The 20,009-nt window shown below is 38.8% G+C and overlaps 1 protein-coding gene across 1 annotated transcript; it reads right to left on the bottom strand.

The window, feature by feature from the left end:
• Positions 1-12,960: 12,960 nt before the first annotated feature.
• Positions 12,961-18,510, bottom strand: LOC138880943 (uncharacterized). The gene is made up of 4 exons (XM_070161130.1): positions 18,301-18,510; positions 18,119-18,238; positions 13,275-13,278; positions 12,961-13,079 (listed from the first exon to the last, which is right to left on the bottom strand). Exons 1-4 carry the CDS (start codon positions 18,508-18,510, stop codon positions 12,961-12,963), a joined length of 453 nt encoding a protein of 150 aa, XP_070017231.1.
• Positions 18,511-20,009: the final 1,499 nt, after the last annotated feature.

Raw genomic sequence — 20,009 nt, 5'->3', positions numbered from 1 at the left:
AGAGAATTAGGAACCCTCAGACTTTGTGTTATGTGAATTCCATGTGAGCTGTATATATGCAAGGTGATGAGTACTTATACGCCGCCGAATTATCTATTTTCCTTGATTTATCGTTCTTCCTTAATTGTTTTTCCTCCTAACTTAATTGTTACATGCTCTAAATGCTTTCCATGCTTAACTGTTACGTGTTAATCAATGTTTTCTTTTGTTAATCATGTTAGCTCTTTTCATAGTTTCCCCTAATCCTTGCTATATGCTTAATTTGACTTGTTTGTACCTTTTAACTATAAATTGTTGGGTTGGTCTCGCTGCGTAGTATTATTTGTGTAGATTCTATATTGAACAAGGTTGTTTTTCTTGATTCAGTTTGGTATTTATTTATTGTAAAGGCCTTGTGATTTAGCATGTTGATTTGCCTGTGTACATTGACTATTTGGTACTGATATGGTGGGATCAGACTACACACCGGAGCAGGTATAATAAGGGAGAATCGATATGGTGAAGTAAGGGTAAATTGTGCTATCTATATTGATATATGGTGGGATCGAGTTGCACTCCGCAACAGGTGGAATAAGGGTGGATCAATACGGTAAAATAAAGGAGGATTATGATATTGATATATGGTGGTATCGGGTTGCACGCCGCAACAAATATATATATATATATATATATATATATATATATATATATATATATATATATATATATATACTGTTATTGATATTGTTATGGTAGAATAAGGGAGGATTATGTGTTGTCTGGTGGGATCGGGTTGCGCGCCGCAACAACCTATATGTTTCTATTTCTCGAGCTGCATTGTTTTTTGGTATTTTTATTTGAGCTGGTAAAGATTGGTAATTTTGGAAGACATTAGTTTATTTTCGAGGCTATGATTATTATTTCCTGTTGACTGTTTAATTATGTACCGTATTTCAATTATTCTATCATTATTTTAGACTGCGTACAAGTTTTAGCATAGGTGACCCACCTTAGCCTCGTCACTACTTCGTCGAGGTTAGGCTCGACACTTACCAGTACATTGGGTCGATTGTACTGATACTTCACTCTGCACATTGTGCAAATTTTGGAAGCGGTCCCAGCGGCAGTTATTAGCGAGCTCGGATCAGACATTTGCCGAGACTTGAGGTACGGCTGTACAACTCCTGGTGTCTCCATCCTCTATCTATTTAGCTGTGTACTTTCATTCTAACAGCTTGTTATTTATTTCAGACCCTTATGTATATTACTCTAGTAGCTCGTGCACTCGTGACACTAGGTTCAGGGAATTGTAATAGATATTTGGCTAGTTCAGCTTCCGCATTGTTACTTTAAATTTATTCAGTTATCGCAGTTCTTCTTTAATATCTAGTTTAAACTGTTAAAAGGAGTAGATTGTTCTAACATTGGCTTGCCTATCAAGTGTAATGTTAGGCGCCATCACGGTCCCGATGGTTCGGGTCGTGAGAAGTCGAATCTTGGATTGTAGACTCAGGTGCATCCTTTCACTCTACCTCATGCAAAGAATTATTACATAATTATATTGCTGAAAAATTTGGGAAGGTTTATCTAACAGATGACAAACCTCTAGATATTGTCAAGAAAGGTGAAGTTCATTTAAAGACTTCACAAGGGACGCTATGAAAATTACAAAATGTACGACATATTCCTGGCCTCAAGAAAAATATGATATTTATGGATTCGGTAATGGATCATGAAAAATAACAAACAAAAAAATTACTTGTGGCACGAGGCTTCAAGAAGGGAACACTATATGCAACTGCGATACAAAGAGATACTATAGCAGTAGTTGATCATGGTTATGATACAACAATGTGGTACTGGAGGCTCGGGCATATGAGTGAGTAAGGAATGAAGATATTGGCATCCAATGAAAAGTTTCCAAATCTAAAGCTTGTTGAATTAGGTTTGTGTGAAGACTGTATTTACGCAAAACAAAAGAGAGTTAGTTTCCCAAAAGCGGGAAGGATGCCAAAGAAAGAGAAGTTGGAACTAGTACATACAGATGTGTGGGGACCAGCTCTTGTAACTTCTCTGGGAGGCTCACACTATTATATCACCCCATTGATGATTCCACAAGAAAGGTATGGGTTTATTTTCTGAAAAATAAATCTGATGTGTTTGTCGCCTTTAAAAAATGGAAAGTTAAAGTTTAAAATCACACAAGCCTAAAGTTAAAATATCTTAAGTCTGACAATGTAGGAGAGTATGATAATCAAGAGTTTAAAGCATTCTACTTTGAGAATGGAATCATAATGATCAAGACAGTTCATGGAGCACCGGAACAAAATGGCATTGATGAGAGGATGAATAGAAATGAACGAGCCAGAAGTATGATAATACATTCTGGATTGTCGAAGTATTTTTAGGTCGAGGTTGTTAACACGACAGCTTACCTCATAAATGTGGGACCCTCTGTACGGCTGAATTTTGAAATTCCTGAGGAGGTATGAATAGGAAAGGAGGTAACTCTCTTACATCTAAATTTTTTTGTTGTGTTGCTTATGTGCATGTAAACTCTAATAATAAAGATAAACTTGATCCTAAAGCCAAGAAATGTTTCTTTATTTGCTATGGTGATGATAATTTTTGGTTATCGATTTTGGGATGATCAGCATAGAAAGATCCTAAGACACAGGAATGTCACATTTAATGAAAATATGATGTACAAGGACAAGCTTGAAGTAGAACCAACCAGCACCAGCAAATAGACATCTAAAATAGTTGAGTTAGAAGAAATCTTAGAAAATGAAGTGGCTAGAGGGATTACAACTGATTCTAAAATTGAAGATGAAGAACCAGAGATAGAATTAGATGCATAACCAAATCTAGAGTCAGGACTTGAATCAAATTCGGGATCAGTTACTCTTGAACCTACATTAAGGAGATCTAAAAGAGTCACAAATGCTCCAGATAGGTTAACTCTCTCTCTCCACAATTTACTTTTAATTGATGCTGGAGAACCAGAGCATTCTATTGAAGAAATGCAGGTGATAAACTCTGATAAGTGGAAGCTAGCCATAAAAAAGAGATGAATTCTCTTCAAAAGAATAAAACATGGATACTTACAAAGTTACCAAAAGGAAAGAAGGCATTGCAGAACAAGTGGGTGTACAGAGTCAAGGAAGAGCATGATGGTAAGAAGAGATACAAAGCACGATTAGTAGTAAAAGGCTTTCAGCAGAAAGAAGGAATTGACTACACCGAGATCTTCTCTCTTATTGTCAAATTAAGTACTATCAGGTTGGTACTAAGTATCGTAGCTGCAGAAAATCTGCATTTGGAGCAGCTAGATGTTAAAACTGCTTTCTTGCATAGTGACCTTAAAGAAGACATCTACATAAAGCAATCTGAAGGTTTTCAAGTTTCTGGTAAAGAAAACCTTGTGTGTAAGTTGAAAAAGAGTTTGTATGGTTTGAAACAAGCTCTCCGACAATGGTACAAGATATTTTATGGATTCATGCATAATAATGGTTTCACACGATGTGAGATGGACCATTTCTGTTATATCAAAAATCTTGATGAATCCTATATCATTTTACTATTGTACATTGATGATATGCTAATTGTAGTATCTAGCATAAATGAGATCAACAGGGTTAAGCAAAAACTGGTGGAGGAGTTTGAAATGAAAGACTTAGGACCAGCCAAGCAAATGCTTGGGATGAGGAATAGCAGAGACAGGTCTGAAGGAACCTTAAAATTGTCTCAAGAAAAGTACATACAGAATGTAATAAGCTGGCTCGGTCTTCGTGATGCAAAGACTAGAAGCACTCCACTCGGAAGCCATCTTAATCCGTTGAAGGACCAATCAACTAAGACAGATGAAGAAAGGAAGTACATGTCCAAAACTCCATATTCTTCAGTAGTAGGAAGTTTGATGTATGCTATGGTTTGCACTAGACCTAACATTTCCCATGCAGTTGGAGTTGTCAGTTGATACATAGGTTACAAGTACTTTGGTCATAAGTACTTTGCTTTATATTTTGATGATCTAACAGACTTACTATCCAGAACCAGATAAGGAACCTGTTACACATTTACAAGACCTTAAGATCACAAGGTTTGGGATCCATCTTTCGTTATGATTCAACTCTTCAGAGTGGAAAAAACAACTGAGGGAACATGTCCCTACCAGTTCCCGAGAAGAATGTGCGAAGTCAACTCTCTAGCTGGAAAGTTGTTGCCTACACACGCTACAGTTCAAGAATAGTGATGCAGTCAACTTTCTAGGGAAGGCTTTTTATCTACCTTGCTTATATCATTGTAAGTGATGTCACACATGTATATATACAATCAAGGGAGGTAAAACACATTCACTTGAACACTTAGAGATTTTACTCATGCTCACTCACGTGACCATCCAACAAGCAAGTTTTAAGTGCTTCAAGAACAAAGAACAAAACAACTAAGGACCAGTTCCCACATCTAGTAATTGTATGTCCTTAGTTGAGTTGTAACTTTTTAATAGTTCTGCAATTGTAATTCCTACCTAGCTTATTTAGAAGCATTCTGTAGGAAACATTTTGTAAATCTTAAACCTGTGTGTTTGAGTTTTGGCTAGAGTTAGTCATATTGTAAAGTCTTTGTAATAGAATTATTACAAAGTGGCTTGTAATAGAGTATTACAAGTTAGTGGAGGATTAAGAGGTTAATTCCTAGGTTGCATAGGTTGTAATCTAAAAAGTTGCTCAGTAGTAAATCCTACAAGGGTAGGTTGTGGTTTTTAATCCCGTTGAGCTGGGAATTTTCCACATAAAATTCCTCTTGTCATTTATTTACTGCCGTGTATGTGTGTGTACTGGTGAATCTGATAGAGAACCTAATTCTCTGTAGAATTTGGTGGACCCTTATATTCTATCATTTGGTATCATAGCGGGTTCTTTCTATTAGGTTAACACCTAGAAAAAATCCTCATGGCTGCTCCTCCAAACTTCAAAGAACACCAGTCTACTTACAAACTTCCAAGGTTCAACAGTCAATACTGTGGATGGTGGAAAATTAGGATGCACGACTTTATCCTGGCTGAAGATTTTGAGTTATAGGATGTCATATGTGAAGGACTCTCTGTCCCTACAAAAAACCTTGGCGACCCAGCTGTAGCCATTCCCAAGACCAGGAAGGAATTCAATGACGCTGATAGAAATGACATAGAAAAGAACTTTCGTGCCAAGAAAATTCTTAATTGTGGCATTGGTCCTGATGAATATAACAGGATATCAGCTTGTGAATCAGCAAAATAGATCTGGGAGGCTGTTCAGACAGCTCACGAGGGAACAACATAGGTAAAGCAATCCAAGATTGATATGCTCACAACTGAATATGAGCTCTTCAAAATGAAAGATGATGAATCCATTCAAGATATGCATACATGATTCACCTCCACCATCAATGAGCTTCACTCTATTGGTGAAAGTATTCCAAGAAACAATCTTGTCAAAAAAACTCCTTAGTGTACTGCCCAGTTCTTGGGAAAGAAAAATTAACGCCATTACATAGGCTAAGGACTTGCAGACACTGACTATGGATGAACTTGTTGGAAACTTGAAAACCTGTAAAATGAAGAAGAAGAAGAAGGATAATTAAAGAAGAGAGCCCAAGAGGGAGAAGAACCTAGTCCTCTAGGCGGACATCAATGACTCAAGTGGTGAAGACGGGGCCATGGCCTACTTGACAAAAAGATTCCAGAAGATTGTTCGCAGGAATGGAGGCATTCCAAAAAAGGAAAGTTCCAGCAAGCCAAGAAATTATGACCTCCGTCATAAATGTGGCAAGCCAGGACACTTCATCAAGGATTTCCCCATCCTAAAGCAAGATCAGTACAATAAAAACTTTGACAAAGCAGTCAAGAGGAACCAGGTTCCTGACAAACACTTCAATAGGAAGAATGATGCTGACAATGTTGTAATGTAAGCTTTTGTTGCATGGACAGACTCCTCCAGTGAATCTGAAGAAGAAAACGACCATGGTGTAGTTCAGCGATGGCAGTGAAAAATGAAACAAGTGAGTATGATTCAATATTTGATTTAGTGGTTCAATCTGATGATGACGAAGATGAGGACGGGGATAAGGTAAACTTTCCGGATGTTCAGAGAAATCTGAAATCTTACTCTCCAAAAAACTCATGTCATTAGCAAATGTGCTAATTGATGCATGCCATAGTCTTATAATGATAAAGATGTATTAAATATGGAACTAGGGGAAGCTGAACAAATCAGAGATAACATAGTAGTCGATTTAAAAGAAATAATAGAGAACCTGGAAAAAGAAAGAATGCCTTAGAAAAGAAAATTGCTAGTATTGAGTAAGAAAGAGATGACCTAGTAGTGGTGGTAGTAGACTTGAAAGAAACAATTGAGGAATTTAAAATGGTAAATAGGCCTGAAAACTCTGAAAAGGGAAAGGAAGTTGCAAGTGAGGCACACATTAAGCTTGAAAATGAGTTGAATTTGGTGAAGACTAGTCTTTATGCTGAGCTTAATAAAAACAAATAGCTTTAGGAAGAACTAGGGAAGGTAAAGAGTGACCTTGAAAAATCGCTTAAGTGGACCTGGTCCTCTGATGCTGTCACTCCCATGTACACCAACAGCGGGGGAAACATGCAGGAGATTGGGTTTCAAAGGGAAAAGATTCCCTACAACTCTCATAGCAAGTATGTTACTATAACTGACAATTGGATATGTACCTACTGTGGTAACAATGAGCACCTCAAGGAAAACTGCATGGCCAGGGTTCAGCCTCATTAGAAAAATAAAGTCTTTGCTGAGAGAGTAACTACTGCTAGAGGACCTGTTTTATCAAATAGGAAACCATAAAATAGGAGACACATTTTGCCTGCTTGGATTAAGAGAGCCCTCATTCATCCCTTCTCTCTTCACAAGGGACCCAAACTCGTTTGAGTTCCTAAATTTAACCCTTGATTTTCTTGTGCAGGGAGCAGTGAAGGTGAGCAGCCAACAATGACATATGGACAGTAGTTGTTCAAAGAATATGACTAAAAAATACGATCAATTCCTTCACTAAAAGCCCTGCAAGCAGAGAGTGTACCCTTTTGAAAATAGCTAAAAGGGGTACACTTTAGGAGTTGGAAGATATGTGTCAAGGAAAATAAAGTGGAATTCTTGTCCAGGATGTGTGCAATCTCAAATCCTGTGGATGGTGAGGTGATGTTGTAGCCAGAAGATACAAGAATATTTATGTTGCTGGGTTTGAGCCTCTATAGAGTGGTGATATAAGTTGGTTGAGAGCTGTTGAAATAAATGTTGAACTATGGGATAGAAGGACAGGATATGCAAGTTTTTCATCACTGAATAAACTGGCCTTGAAGGACCTGGTTCGTGATCTGACCAAGTTGAGTATCAAGGCACACAAAGTGTGCAATGCCTGTGCAAAAGGAAAGTATGGCAGATCTCTATTTAAGCCCAAAAAGGGGGAGTCAGTACCTCAAGTCCACTTGGACTCTGTTCTTCAAAACCATGGATGAGATCTTTTAAGTAATTGTGGCTTTTGTCAAGAAGATCTAGGTATAAATAGAAACAAATGTGGCTTGTATCAGATCAAATCATGGAACGGGTTTGGATAATGCCATAGTGGATGAATGATGTATTAAAAGAAGAATTACTCAACCGCTTAGCTCCAAGAACACTACAGCAAATGGAGTTGTGGAAAAGAAGAATAGGACTCTTGAAGATTGGGCACAGTCACTATTATTTGATAGAGGGATTGCAAATATCTTGACCAAAGTTGCTGACCCATTTGAGATATCTAGGTACAATTGTTATGCTCTCAATAATGGGAAGGATCAGCTTTGAAAATCTGATGGTAAAAGAGATGGAGGGTTATTCTTGATGTATTTGTCTCAAGAGAGAACAAAAATATTGATCAAGGTGGAGAATAGTCATTGATTTCATCAAGGAACCTGGTCCCACATCTACAATAGCAGAAGCTAAAAAATGAGTTGTGAAAAAGGTTTTGGCATAAAAGCATCATAGGTCATCAGCACCCCAATTGCCACAGCTACACGCCCACACATGGATGAACCTGGTTCTCATCTAAATCAAACTATGCATAGAGACATCACTGAATCACTCCTATATCTCACTGCAAGTAGACCAGACATCGTGCTCAAAGTTGGGTTCTGTGCAAGGTTTCAGTCAAATCCAAAGGATTCTCATCTTAAGGTTGGTGTAAGAATTTTGAGATATCTTAGAGGAACACAGGACCTAGTTCTCTACTATCCTTCAAGTAATTGATAGGAAAATCTCGCCTGAAATAGGATATTCTCTAGGTTCTTGTCTTGTCTCAGGAAGCTCAAGGAAGCAAAATTCAAGGGCACTCTCAACAGCTGAAGTAAAATATGCATCATCCTCCTCTTGCTCTGCTCAAATGCTATGAACCAAGCAGCATATTGGAAGACCTTGATTCCATTACAGGCATATTGGTTATGAAAGTCATAGTCAGGTAAATGTTAGCTAAAGTTTTTTCTGGCTAAGTCTAACTCACCTCTATACCATTACAGGTAGACATACATGATGACTATAGAAGCAAATGCTGCAGTGCATGCTGAAAAAGGGGTTAAACTCACTTGCTAGACCTATCACAAAACCTAATTTTCTTGATATAGGTTAGTAGCTTCCTTGTTCTGTCATACACAATTTAAAATGGACAAAAATTATGCCACATCATCATTAGTGTGACAATCTCTTTAAGTTGTGTCTTTTCATCCAAAGCATCACACCCTTTTCTGAACGATACAACTCCCCAAGCAAAAGGTTGTCGCTGTTTCAGAACCGGTCCCTCATCATAAATAAATCAACATCACAACCCTTCTCTTCCAAATTCAAAAACTTCTCTTTGTCTTCTCTCTTCTCAAATCCATAACCCTTCGAGTATAATCTCACCATGTCTAAAAATCAAGTAACCTCCAATGTGCCTGACAACACTCTAATTGAGTCCACACCAGTCAACGTTCCAATAATGAACTCCTTTCACAACACAATCACTAGTCCAAACCCTAAAGTAGAGTCTCCTCCACACTCCACTCCCTCTCCTACCCACTTTGATTCTGTTCCTCATCTGAGCAAGGTTGAAAATATGTGTCTTCCTTAATTCTCACCGGTCAACCAGACTGAACAAGGTGAACATCAACTCTCTCCATGGTTGGGGACTTAAGTGAAAATCTAGTGATTTATCATGAGAAGACTGAGTCGACCATGACAAGCCACAATTCTACAGGTATTACTCCTCCTTCTACAAAAATTTTCATGAAACCACAGAAAGAGATGAGATAGAAAATATGCTTTTCATTGCTTCAGAAAGGGTTATTGTAGAAGAAGGTGTAGGAGTGCCTGAGCTTCAAGAGGAAGAGCCTCCGTCCACAGAAGACTGGAGAGCACTTGTTCTCTTTGAAAAATCGACTCAAGATGACACTACTGGGGTCCCAAGTGATGAACCTAATCCCTCCGCGGAGGATCCAGGTCAGGAGTCATCTCCTCAGGCTAGTGTTGATCCTGCCCCTTCTCCCCACTTCTATGTTGATCCTCTGAATATGGTGGTGCCTGAGACGAATTCTGATAGTGAAGAAGACGTAGATGATTTAGCATATGCTAGCTTTATCAGGGCTAGAAGTAAGCCAGTTGTAGCTCCAGGGTCAACCCCTAAGCGACCCATTACTCGGTTGCACTAAAAGGAGGCTCTAGAGTCGACTCTCGAAAAAAGTAAAAGGGGAAGGAGAAAGAGAAGGCTTCTAAAGGATGGAAAAGTTGTGCATGAGAAGGTCATCCTTGTGGTAAATGTGGATGAGGAAGTTGAAGAGGAACCTAGTTCCTTAACCCATAAGTTTTTGAAGCAGAAGCACTCTCACTCTCAATCTATAAGGCACACTTCTACAAACGTTGAAGGTCCTTCCAAGAGTGCTAATGCTGGTTCTAGTGAAAAGTTGGTGAAAAATTCTAGTGACAAAACAGCAAAAGAAAATGGTGACAAGTCTGATGATGAAGAAGTGGAAAAATCTGGTGAATATATGCAGAAAAGGTCAGCGAAGAAGGGAAAGTCTGTTTGCAAGTCAGTAAAAAGAAAAATGGATGATGACGAGGAACCTGGTTCCATCAAGAAAGCAAAAGTTAGTGAGTCTCTGAGTTCCGAGAAGAGGAAGTTGAGAAATCAAAAAGTACTATGGGGCCGCCTATTTCCTTTGACATTCTAGAACTTGCTGGGATGAGACAATTAGTGGACATTTGTGATTCTCAACAATGGACCAATATGTTTACAAATGAGGTTCCCAAAGTGTATGAAGAGGAGGTACAGAGTTTCTATACCAGCCTCTTCACAGTAGAGGGTGATCAAATATGTGTTTTGATAAATGAGGTGGACATAGAAATGGACTCTGCCTTATTGGGGTCAATTCTAGGTATTCCTACCAAAGGACTGTTGTTTGCTCAGGGTGCCTGCATATCAAACTTCATAAATACCATTGTCAAGGACAAGGCAATACAACATGGGGAACATGTGTATAAGAAGGCACTCCTTCCAGTATATCAGTTTCTTTTTGAGATGGTTAACAAAGTATTATTTCCCTGTGCTGAGAGAAGATCGGTTGCATCCAAAGCTGACATGTTCCTTATGGAAGCCTTGGATAATTTTACCTTTGCCATAATGATTGAGCATATGCAGAAGGTAGAAAATATTAAGGATGGGAATCCTGGACTACCTTATGGTTTTCTTCTCACAAAGGTCTTTGAGTGATTCAAAGTACCTCTAGGACCGGCCAAAGTTGGCACTTAAAAGCAATCCTTTTTTCAAAAACTATTCTTGAGGAGTGTGAGTGCATTGACAAGGTTAGAGGAGCTGGAAGAACTTCCACTATCTCTCAACTGATAAATGCTCAGATGCCACAGAGGAGATCAGGAAGTTGAAGGCTAGGAAATTCTTGAGAGTTAGCTCAGTCAATACAAGAGGCACCTGGTTCTAGTAGTTCTTATAGCTCAGAAGTTGAACGCCTAACAAAAGAGAATGATGAACTCAGGAAACAGGTGGAGGACCTGAAAGAAAGACTTCTCAATGAGCAAATGTCCGCGAATGCTCGCATGGATCTTGTTCTCCATACCATTGCTACCTCTTCCAAGCCCCCTTCCTCCAGTATCCCCTAAAGAATGTCCCCTCAATGTCCAGTTTCAGTGTCTATCTTCTTAGTTGTTTTTTGTGATGTTTTTCTTGTTCTGGTAATTATTTTTGTTTGTTTTAAAATATGGATGATAACAATGATTCTGCTCCCTCCTGTAAAAGTCCAAATTCAGTTAATGCAAGTGGTTTCGTTTTTACTATTTATGCTGCTACTATTTTGTCTCTGTTTTCTATCATGTCGTGTGCATACAAGTGGAATGAGTTAACTATGCTAGACTTCTTTATGCTTCTTACTTGTTCTATGCTTTTTATGATGCCAAAAAGGGGAAGATTTAATTGAATAATAAAGAGCATAAATGAATAATAATTTGAAGGGGGAGAAATACAGATTCAGGGGGAACTCAAAGAGGTTCAGGTACTTATTAAGGGAGCAAGAGTTTTAGGTGAGAACTTAAGGTCTTTCTGGTTCATAGTTTGGTTTTATGTGGTTCTTTCTAGGTTTTTCAATTATGAGTTTGTCATCACCAAAAAAGAGGAAATTGATAGGTTATAAGTACTTTGGTCATAAGTATTTTGCTTGATGTTTTGATGATCTAACAAACTTACTATCCAGAACCAGATAAGAAACCCATTACACATTTATAAGACATTAAGATCATAAGGTTCCAGGTTGGGATCCAGCTTGCATTATGATTCAACTCTTCAGAGTGGAAGGAACAGCTGAGGGAACAGGTCTCTACCAGTTCCCGAGGAGACTGTGCGAAGTCAACTCTCCAGCTGGAAAGTTGCTGCCTGCACATGCTACAGTGCAGGAACAGTGATGCAGTCAACTTTTCAGGGAAAACTTTTAACCTACCTTGCTTACATTATTATAAGTGATGTCACATATGTATATAGACAATCAAGGGAGGTAAAACATATTCACTTGAACACTTAGAGATTTTACTCAAGTTCACTCATGTGACCATCCAACAAGCAAGTTTCAAGTGCTTCAAGAACAAAGAACAAAGCAACTAAGGACCAGTTCTGACATCTAGTAATTATATGTTCTTAGTTGAGCTATAACTTTGTAATAGTTCTTCAATTGTAATTCCTGCCTAGCTTATTTAGAAGCATTCTGTAGGAAACATTTTGTAAATCTTAAACCTGTGTATTTGAATCTTGGCTAGAGTTAGTCATGTTGTATTGGTAATAGAGTTATTACAAAGTGGCTTGTAATAGAGTATTCCAAGTTAGTGAGAGATTAAGAGGTTAATTCCCAGGTTGCATAGGTTGTAAGCTAAAAATTTGCTCTGTAGTGAAGTTGAAATCCTACAAGGGTATGTCGTGATTTTTAATTCCGTTGAGCTGGAAATTTTCCACATAAAATTCCTCTTGTCATTTATTTACTGCCTCGTGTGTGTGTGTGTACTGTTGAATCTGATAGAGAACCTGGTTCTCTATAGAATTTGGTGGACCCTTATATTCTATCAAGATACATGGCAAATCTAGCAAATGAGCATTGGGAAGGTGTAAAATGGATTTCGCGATATCTCAAAGGAACCTTAGGTATGGCACTTTGTTTTAAAAGGAAAAATATTATATTACACGGTTTTACTGATGAAAATTTAGGTGGCGATCTGGATAGTCGCAAAAGTACCACAAGCTAGGAATTCACCTTAGGTGGTACTACTGTTAGCTGGATGTTCAGACTTTAGAAAAGTGTTGCTCTATCTACCACAAAAGCAGAGTACACGACAACCTCAGAAGCTGGAAAAGAGATAATCTGGCTCAAGAACTTTCTTAAAGAGCTAGGTAAGGAGAAGGACAATTATGAGCTTTTCAGCGATAGCTAGAGTGCAATTCATCTTGCCAAGAATCCAGTATTTCATGCAAGATCAAAGCACATCCAGTTGAGGTATCATCATATTCGACAGTTGATAAGTGAAGGAACTCTTTCCCTGCAAAAGATATCAGGATCAAAGAACTCGTCAGACATGTTGACCAAACTTGTCGGTGTTGACAAACTGAGATGGTGCATTGCCACATGTAGCCTTCAAGATTGATAATGTGAAGGCTAGACCAGAGAATAACAATTTTTTAAATTTTCTTTCTTGATATATATGAGTTTGAAGGGGAGACTGAAGGGAATAAACCCAGCTGCAAAAGAAATAAAAGAAAGAAGACAAAAGCTGTAAAAGAAGATAAAGAGAAAAGGAGAAGAAAGAAAGCGTGGAAAAAGAAAAGTTGTAAAAGAAGGCAGAGAAAAAAAAAAGAAGAAAGAAAATGTGAAAAAGTCAAAGTTGACAGTCTGCAAATGTGAAAGAATAATTTGACGCGCAATTTGCGGTGTCGTCCTATTCGTAATCACATTCACTGGGAAAAAAATTCAGCAGATGCTCTACCTAAATAGGCATTCCCTTCCTCAATTGTAAATCATCTCTCAACTTCTTCTTTCTCTTCAATTAATAAAGAGTTGTTCTTTGTTTAGCCGTGGAGTAGACAAAAAATATCAAACCACGAAAATCTTGTCTTGTGCAATTTATTGCTTTTCTCTTTTAAATTTTTTTTCCTTCTATTAGCCTAACACACTTCCCAATATTGTTTACCGGAATGCCTTTTTTTTGCTAGGTGTTTATTTTAAGAATTTTTACCGCAAAATTTTAAACCTAATTACCACTATTATGGAGATTCCAATTTAACTACCTATATAACTATATTTAATTATTGTATACAATGTAATGAATGAGGCTTTATTTTTTCGCATTTTAGGCTCGAATATTTCTCATTTTCTCTCTATATATCTCTCTTGCCAAGCAAACCCAAGCCGAAAATATATTTTAGTGATGAATTTTGGTACTCAAAATCATAAGATCAGACATTATTTACACCCTAGAATGAATACAGAATCTAGAAAAGGACACAAATATTATTCAATTAATTGAACTCATATCCCAATATAATTAAATTTAGATTTTGAGAAACTGTTATTTGTTTGAATTTGATAATGTTGCAAACAATTGAGAATATCCTTTGGAATCTATATCTCAATTTTGAGAGAGTTTGGTAAAAGTTAGAGTTGCTTTTCGTTGGAATTTCAAATTGAAATTGAAAAGGAAGATATAAATAAGTTGTATATATGCAAGTTCTACGTAAGTTGTATGCAAATTGTATGTAAGTTGTAAGTTTTAACCAAATTTTTATACAACAAAAAAATTCATATGCAAGGTGTATGTAAGTTATATGTTTTGACTGGAGTTATACAACAAAAAGTTATATGAAATTATATATAAGTTGAATATTTCGTCCGAATTTGTATATATTTTATAAAACTGTCTTTTAAAAAAAAAACCGCAAAACCATGTAAATGTTATTCGACTTTTGTACTTATTTGTAAAAATCCCTTAAATTTTACAAGACTTTTTTTGTTTGAATCAATACCCCTAAATAGGGGTGTCAAATGGCAGGTTGGGCCAATTTTGGGCGGGTCAAAATAGGTTGACTCAATAATTGGATGGGTTAAATGACCCGTCCAAACGTTACTTGGGCTAAGATGGGTTGGGGCAAGATGAGCTAAAATTTAGGTCATAGTCCAACCCGCCCAACTCTTATCAAGTTTTACTTAATATGTGTTGTTTTCTTATGAATTATATAATTACTAAATAAGACTTTTTTTTTCTTTTGTTATGGTCATATATAACATATCAAACAAACAAAATATTTCTAAGATAATTTGAAAAATTACTCATGGATCAATTTGGGCTAAAAATCAGCCCAACTTTAAATGGATTGAGATGAGTTAGGTCAAGATTGATTGAGCTCAATAAATGAGTGGATCATTAACCAGCCCAATTATGAATGAGTTGGAGGGTCACTTGAGTTTGGGCCAAATTTGACAGGCCTACCCCTAAATAATTGAATGTTAATAGTGCAGGGAAGAGACTAGTGTGGGTGCCAATGGTGTAAATGATTTTTATGGCTGGGTGCCCATTTCTACCCACTTATGTCTTCTAAATCACCACCACAATTTTCTAATCTCCTATGCCTATAAATATGCCTTGTAAATACCAATTCCGGTCCATAATAAATAATTTTTTTGTCTTTTTATTTTGATTCTGTCACGACCCAAGTTCGCCCTCCGTGAACTCTTGTGACGGCACCTAGTCTCTATGACTAGGTAAGCCTAACAAATTGCGGAAAAGAAAACAAGGGACTAAAACTAACCAAAACTGTAGAAAAATATCAAAATGAAGCGTTTAAGATGCCGCTCGGCATATACAATACAACTCTCAAACTGAAACTACATTTCCCAAAACCCGGAATCTCATGAAATCACAAGATATTGAATAAATACAAGTGTCTAAATCCAAAATGTATAAACAAAAGTAAATATAGAAGGGCTGATATTATAATGGAGAATGGAAAGGGACTCCTCGGTCTGCGGATGCGGCAGATATACCTCGAAGTCTCTGGAGAATCGCCTCGCCTCAAGGGTAGGAGGGCTGAGTCGAAGTACCTGGATTTGCACATGTAAAACATGCGCAATAAGGGTATGAGTACACCACAGGGGAACTCAGTAAGTGCCAACCCTAACCTCGGTCGGTTAGTGACGAGAAAATTCAGGGCCCTACTGAGGTTAGATGAAAAACAAGGTATAACAGTATAGAATAAGACAGTATAATTAAGTGCAAAACAGTAAGAAGCAACACAGGGTAGTAAGAACAACACCAACTACAACAGAGATAAAATAATCACGGAAGAAATACAGCTCAACACATAGATAACAACCGAGGATCTCCTAGGATACTGTCCTTGTATTCCCAAATATAAATATCCAGTGGATCTCCCGGGTGCCGTCTCGTAGTCCAACTCATAATGCGCGGGGATCTCCCGAAATACCGATTCGTAGTCCCAAATGTAAATGCCCAGTACTGGGAGAATCTACCAGGTGCAGTCCCGTAGTTTTAAGATAAAAGTGTAGGGGGATCTCCCGGAATACAAATCTATAGTCCCAAAGTAAACAGGCAGGGAGATCTTTCAGGATACCGTCCCGTAGTCCCAAAGTAAACACACAACAGCAACACGAAGAATATTCAATTCAATTCAAATTTCATACCAAGATAAAACAGATATTTCTAACCTAGCATGCTGCACATGATCCAAATAAGGCAGTTGAGCAAGTAAGCAATTAAGTCAATTAGACATGCTTTCCTAAGCTAACAGTAGGCTTAAATTGCAAGTAGTATAAACAAGAAAGGAAACACAGCTATAGTTACTTAATGAAAACAGGATTTTCAACAATTAGCACAAGTACGCACTCGTCACCTCACGTACAAGGCATCTCAAATATCAATAATCCCAAATACTAAGAGGGTTCCCTCACACAAGGTTAGACAAACCATTTACCTCGAACCGGATCAAAAACCAACCCGAAACACACTCTTGCCATGAGTAGTCGACTCCAAATGGCCCAAATCAATTCAAATCAATTGCATAATGTAAATATAACTCCAACTAATTGATTCTACTAATTAATTCTAAGCTAATACGTGGAATTAGAAAAAATGACCAAAATGTCTCCCGAGCCCACGTTTCGGAATCGAGTAAAATTTATAAATTTGGAATTCTCACACTCTCATGAGTTCAGTCATACCAAAAGTACCAAAATCGGACCTCAGATGGTCCCTCAAATCACCACTCAAAGCTCTCCAATTAACAAAGCCCTAACCCTCAATTAACCACTGATTTTCCTTTAAATTTCATGCTTACAATGATAAAAATCACCACAATAACGAGCTTAAGAACTAAAGATCTTACCTCAATGAATCCTTCTGAAAATCTCCCTTGAAAATGCTCCCCAAAGCTTCTTCCCGTTGAAAATTTATGAAAATAAACCCAAATTCGCGAAGGAAATCTTTTTATACTTTATGACCTAGGTTTTTCTCACCTGCGGTCCATTTCCACTTCTGCGCTACCACTTCTGCGGTCAAGGGGACCACTTCTACGGTTTTCATTTAAGTCCCCTTCTCCGCACCTACGACCCAGAATTCGCATCTGCAGTCCCGCATGTGCGACATACCCTCCGCTTTTGCGATTTCAGCTGGCTTCACCTTTGGCCGCATCTGCGGCAGTGATCTCGCTTCTGCGGGATCGCACCTGCGGTCCCCAAGCCGCAGGTGCAGTTATGACAGCAAACTCAGCAGCTTCAGCTGCAAATTCCCTAGTCCAAACTTCCCGTTAACCATCCGAAATCATCCCGAGACCCCAGGACCTCAACCAAAAGTACGAATAACTCATATACCACTATCCAAATTTATACCAATCCTCAAAACACCTAAAACAACATTGAAACATTGAATTAACCATGGATTCAAGCCTAATAACTCCAAAAACTCTCAAATTACGCTTTCGATCAAAAAGTCTATCAAACCTCGTCCGAATGACCTGAAATTTTGCACACACGTCACATTTAACATTGCGAAGCTAATCCAACTTCCAGAATTCCATTCCGACCCTTAGATAAAAATCTCACCATCGAACCAGAAACTTCAAAAATTCAACTTTCGGCATTTCAAGCCTAAATAAGCTACGGACCTCCAAAACATCATATAAACACGCCCCTAAGCCTGAAATCACCCAACAGGAGCTAACGGAACCAACGACATTCCATTTCAAGGCCGTCTTTACACTGCTCCAACAATAGTCCAAATTCTAAAGCTTAAACTCTCATTTAGGGACTAAGTGTCCCAAAACTCTCCGAAACTCCAAATAAATCCTCTCGGCAACTCACAATAGCAGAAACAAACACGAAAAAAATAGTTAATAAGGGATCGGGGCATTAATTCTTAAAACGACCGGCCGGGTCGTTACATCCTTCTACACTTAAACATTTGTTCGTCCTCAAACGAGCATAGAGACATACCTGAAGTGGTAAAAAAATAAGGGTAACTGTTGCGCATATCCTGCTCTATCTCCCAGGTAGCCTCCTCGATCGGCTAACCTGCCACTGAATCTTTACTGATGCAATATTCTTTAACCTCAACTTTTGAACCTGCCTGTCCAATATCGCCACTGGCTCCTCAACATAAGGTAGATCCTTGTCCAACTGGACTGAACTGAACTGAAATCCAACATGTGCGACGGATTACCGTGATACCTACGGAGCATCGAAACATGAAATACCGGGTGAACTCCTGCCAAGCTAGGAGGTAAGGCAAGCTCATTAGAAACCTCCCCAATACGTCGCAATATCTCGAAAGGACCAATAAACCTCGGACTCAACTTCCCTTTTTTCGCAAATCTCATAACGCCCTTCATAGGCGAAACCCGAAGAAGAACCCGCTCTCCAACCATATAGGAAACATCACGAACATTCCGGTCCGCGTAACCCATCTGTCTGGACCGAGCTGTACGGAGTCTATCCTGAATCACCTTAACCTTCTCCAAGGCATCCTGAACCAAGCCTGTGACTAATAATCTAGCCTCACCCGGCTCAAACCAACTCACCGAGGATCTACATTGCCTACCATATAAAGCCTCATACGGTGCCATCTGGATGCTGGACTGATAGATGTTGTTGTAGGCAAACTCCGCCAATGGCAAGAACTGATCCCAAGACCCTCCAAACTCAATCACACATGCGCAGAGCATAACCTCAAGAATCTGAATAGTGCGCTCGGACTATCCGTCCGTCTGAGGGTGAAATGCTGTACTTAACTCCGCCCGAGTACCCAACTCATGCTGTACGACCCTCCAGAACCGTGATGTGAACTGAGTGCCTCTATCTGAAATGAATGAAATTGGATTACCATGCAGACGAACAATCTTCCGGATATAAATCTTTGCCAACCACTCCGAAGAATATGTAGTACACACAGGAATGAAATGTGTGGACTTGGTCAGCCGATCCACAATCACCCAAATGGCATCAAACTTCCTCAAGGTCCGTGGGAGTCCAACTACGAAGTCCATGGTGATCCACTCCCACTTCCACTCAGGAATCTCTATCTGCTGAAGCAAACCACCCGATCTCTAGTGCACATACTTCACCTGCTGACAATTGAAGCATTGAGCTACAAACCCAACTATATCTTTCTTCATCCGCCTCCACCAATAGTGCTGCCTCAAATCCTGGTACATCTTCGTGGCACCCGTATGAATGGAATACCACAAATTATGGGCCTCCTCTAGAATCAACTCCCGAAACCCATCAACATTGGGTATACAAATCTACCCTGCATCCTCAATACCCCGTCATCACCAATAGTCATATCTCTGGCATCACCGTGCTAAACCTTGTCCTTGAGGACAAGAAAATAAGGGTCATCATATTGACACTTCCGGATATGATCAAACAAGGAAGACCGGGAAACCACGCAAGCTAGAACCCGACTGGCTCCGAAAGATCCAATCTCACAAACTGGCTGGCTAAGGCCTGAACATTCATCACCATGGGCCTCTCCATTGCTGGTAAAGAAGCTAATCTCCCCAAACTCTCTGCCCGGCGACCCAAAGCATCGGCCTCCACGTTGGTATTGCCTGGGTGATACAAAATAGTGATATCATAGTCCTTCAGCAGCTCTAACCACCTCCTCTAATGCAAATTAAGATCCTTCTGCTTGAACAGATGCTACAAACTCTGGTGATCAGTATAAATCTCACAAGGCACACCGTACAAATAATGACACCATATCTTCAGGGCATGAACAATAGCAGCTAACTCGAGATCATGGACAAGATAATTCTTCTCATGCACCTTCAACTATCTGGACGCGTAGGCAATCACCCTACCGTCCTGCATCAATACCGCTCCAAGGTAAATCCTCAAAGCATCACAATAGACACTATAAGACCCCGAACCTATAGGCAATATCAAAACTGGGGTTGTAGTC

This window comes from Nicotiana sylvestris, chromosome 11, assembly GCF_000393655.2.
Source record: "Nicotiana sylvestris chromosome 11, ASM39365v2, whole genome shotgun sequence".
In the NCBI taxonomy this organism is placed as follows: Eukaryota; Viridiplantae; Streptophyta; class Magnoliopsida; order Solanales; family Solanaceae; genus Nicotiana; species Nicotiana sylvestris.
Note: the sequence above shows the minus strand (reverse complement) of the source record. Positions and strands in the feature narration are given on the sequence as shown.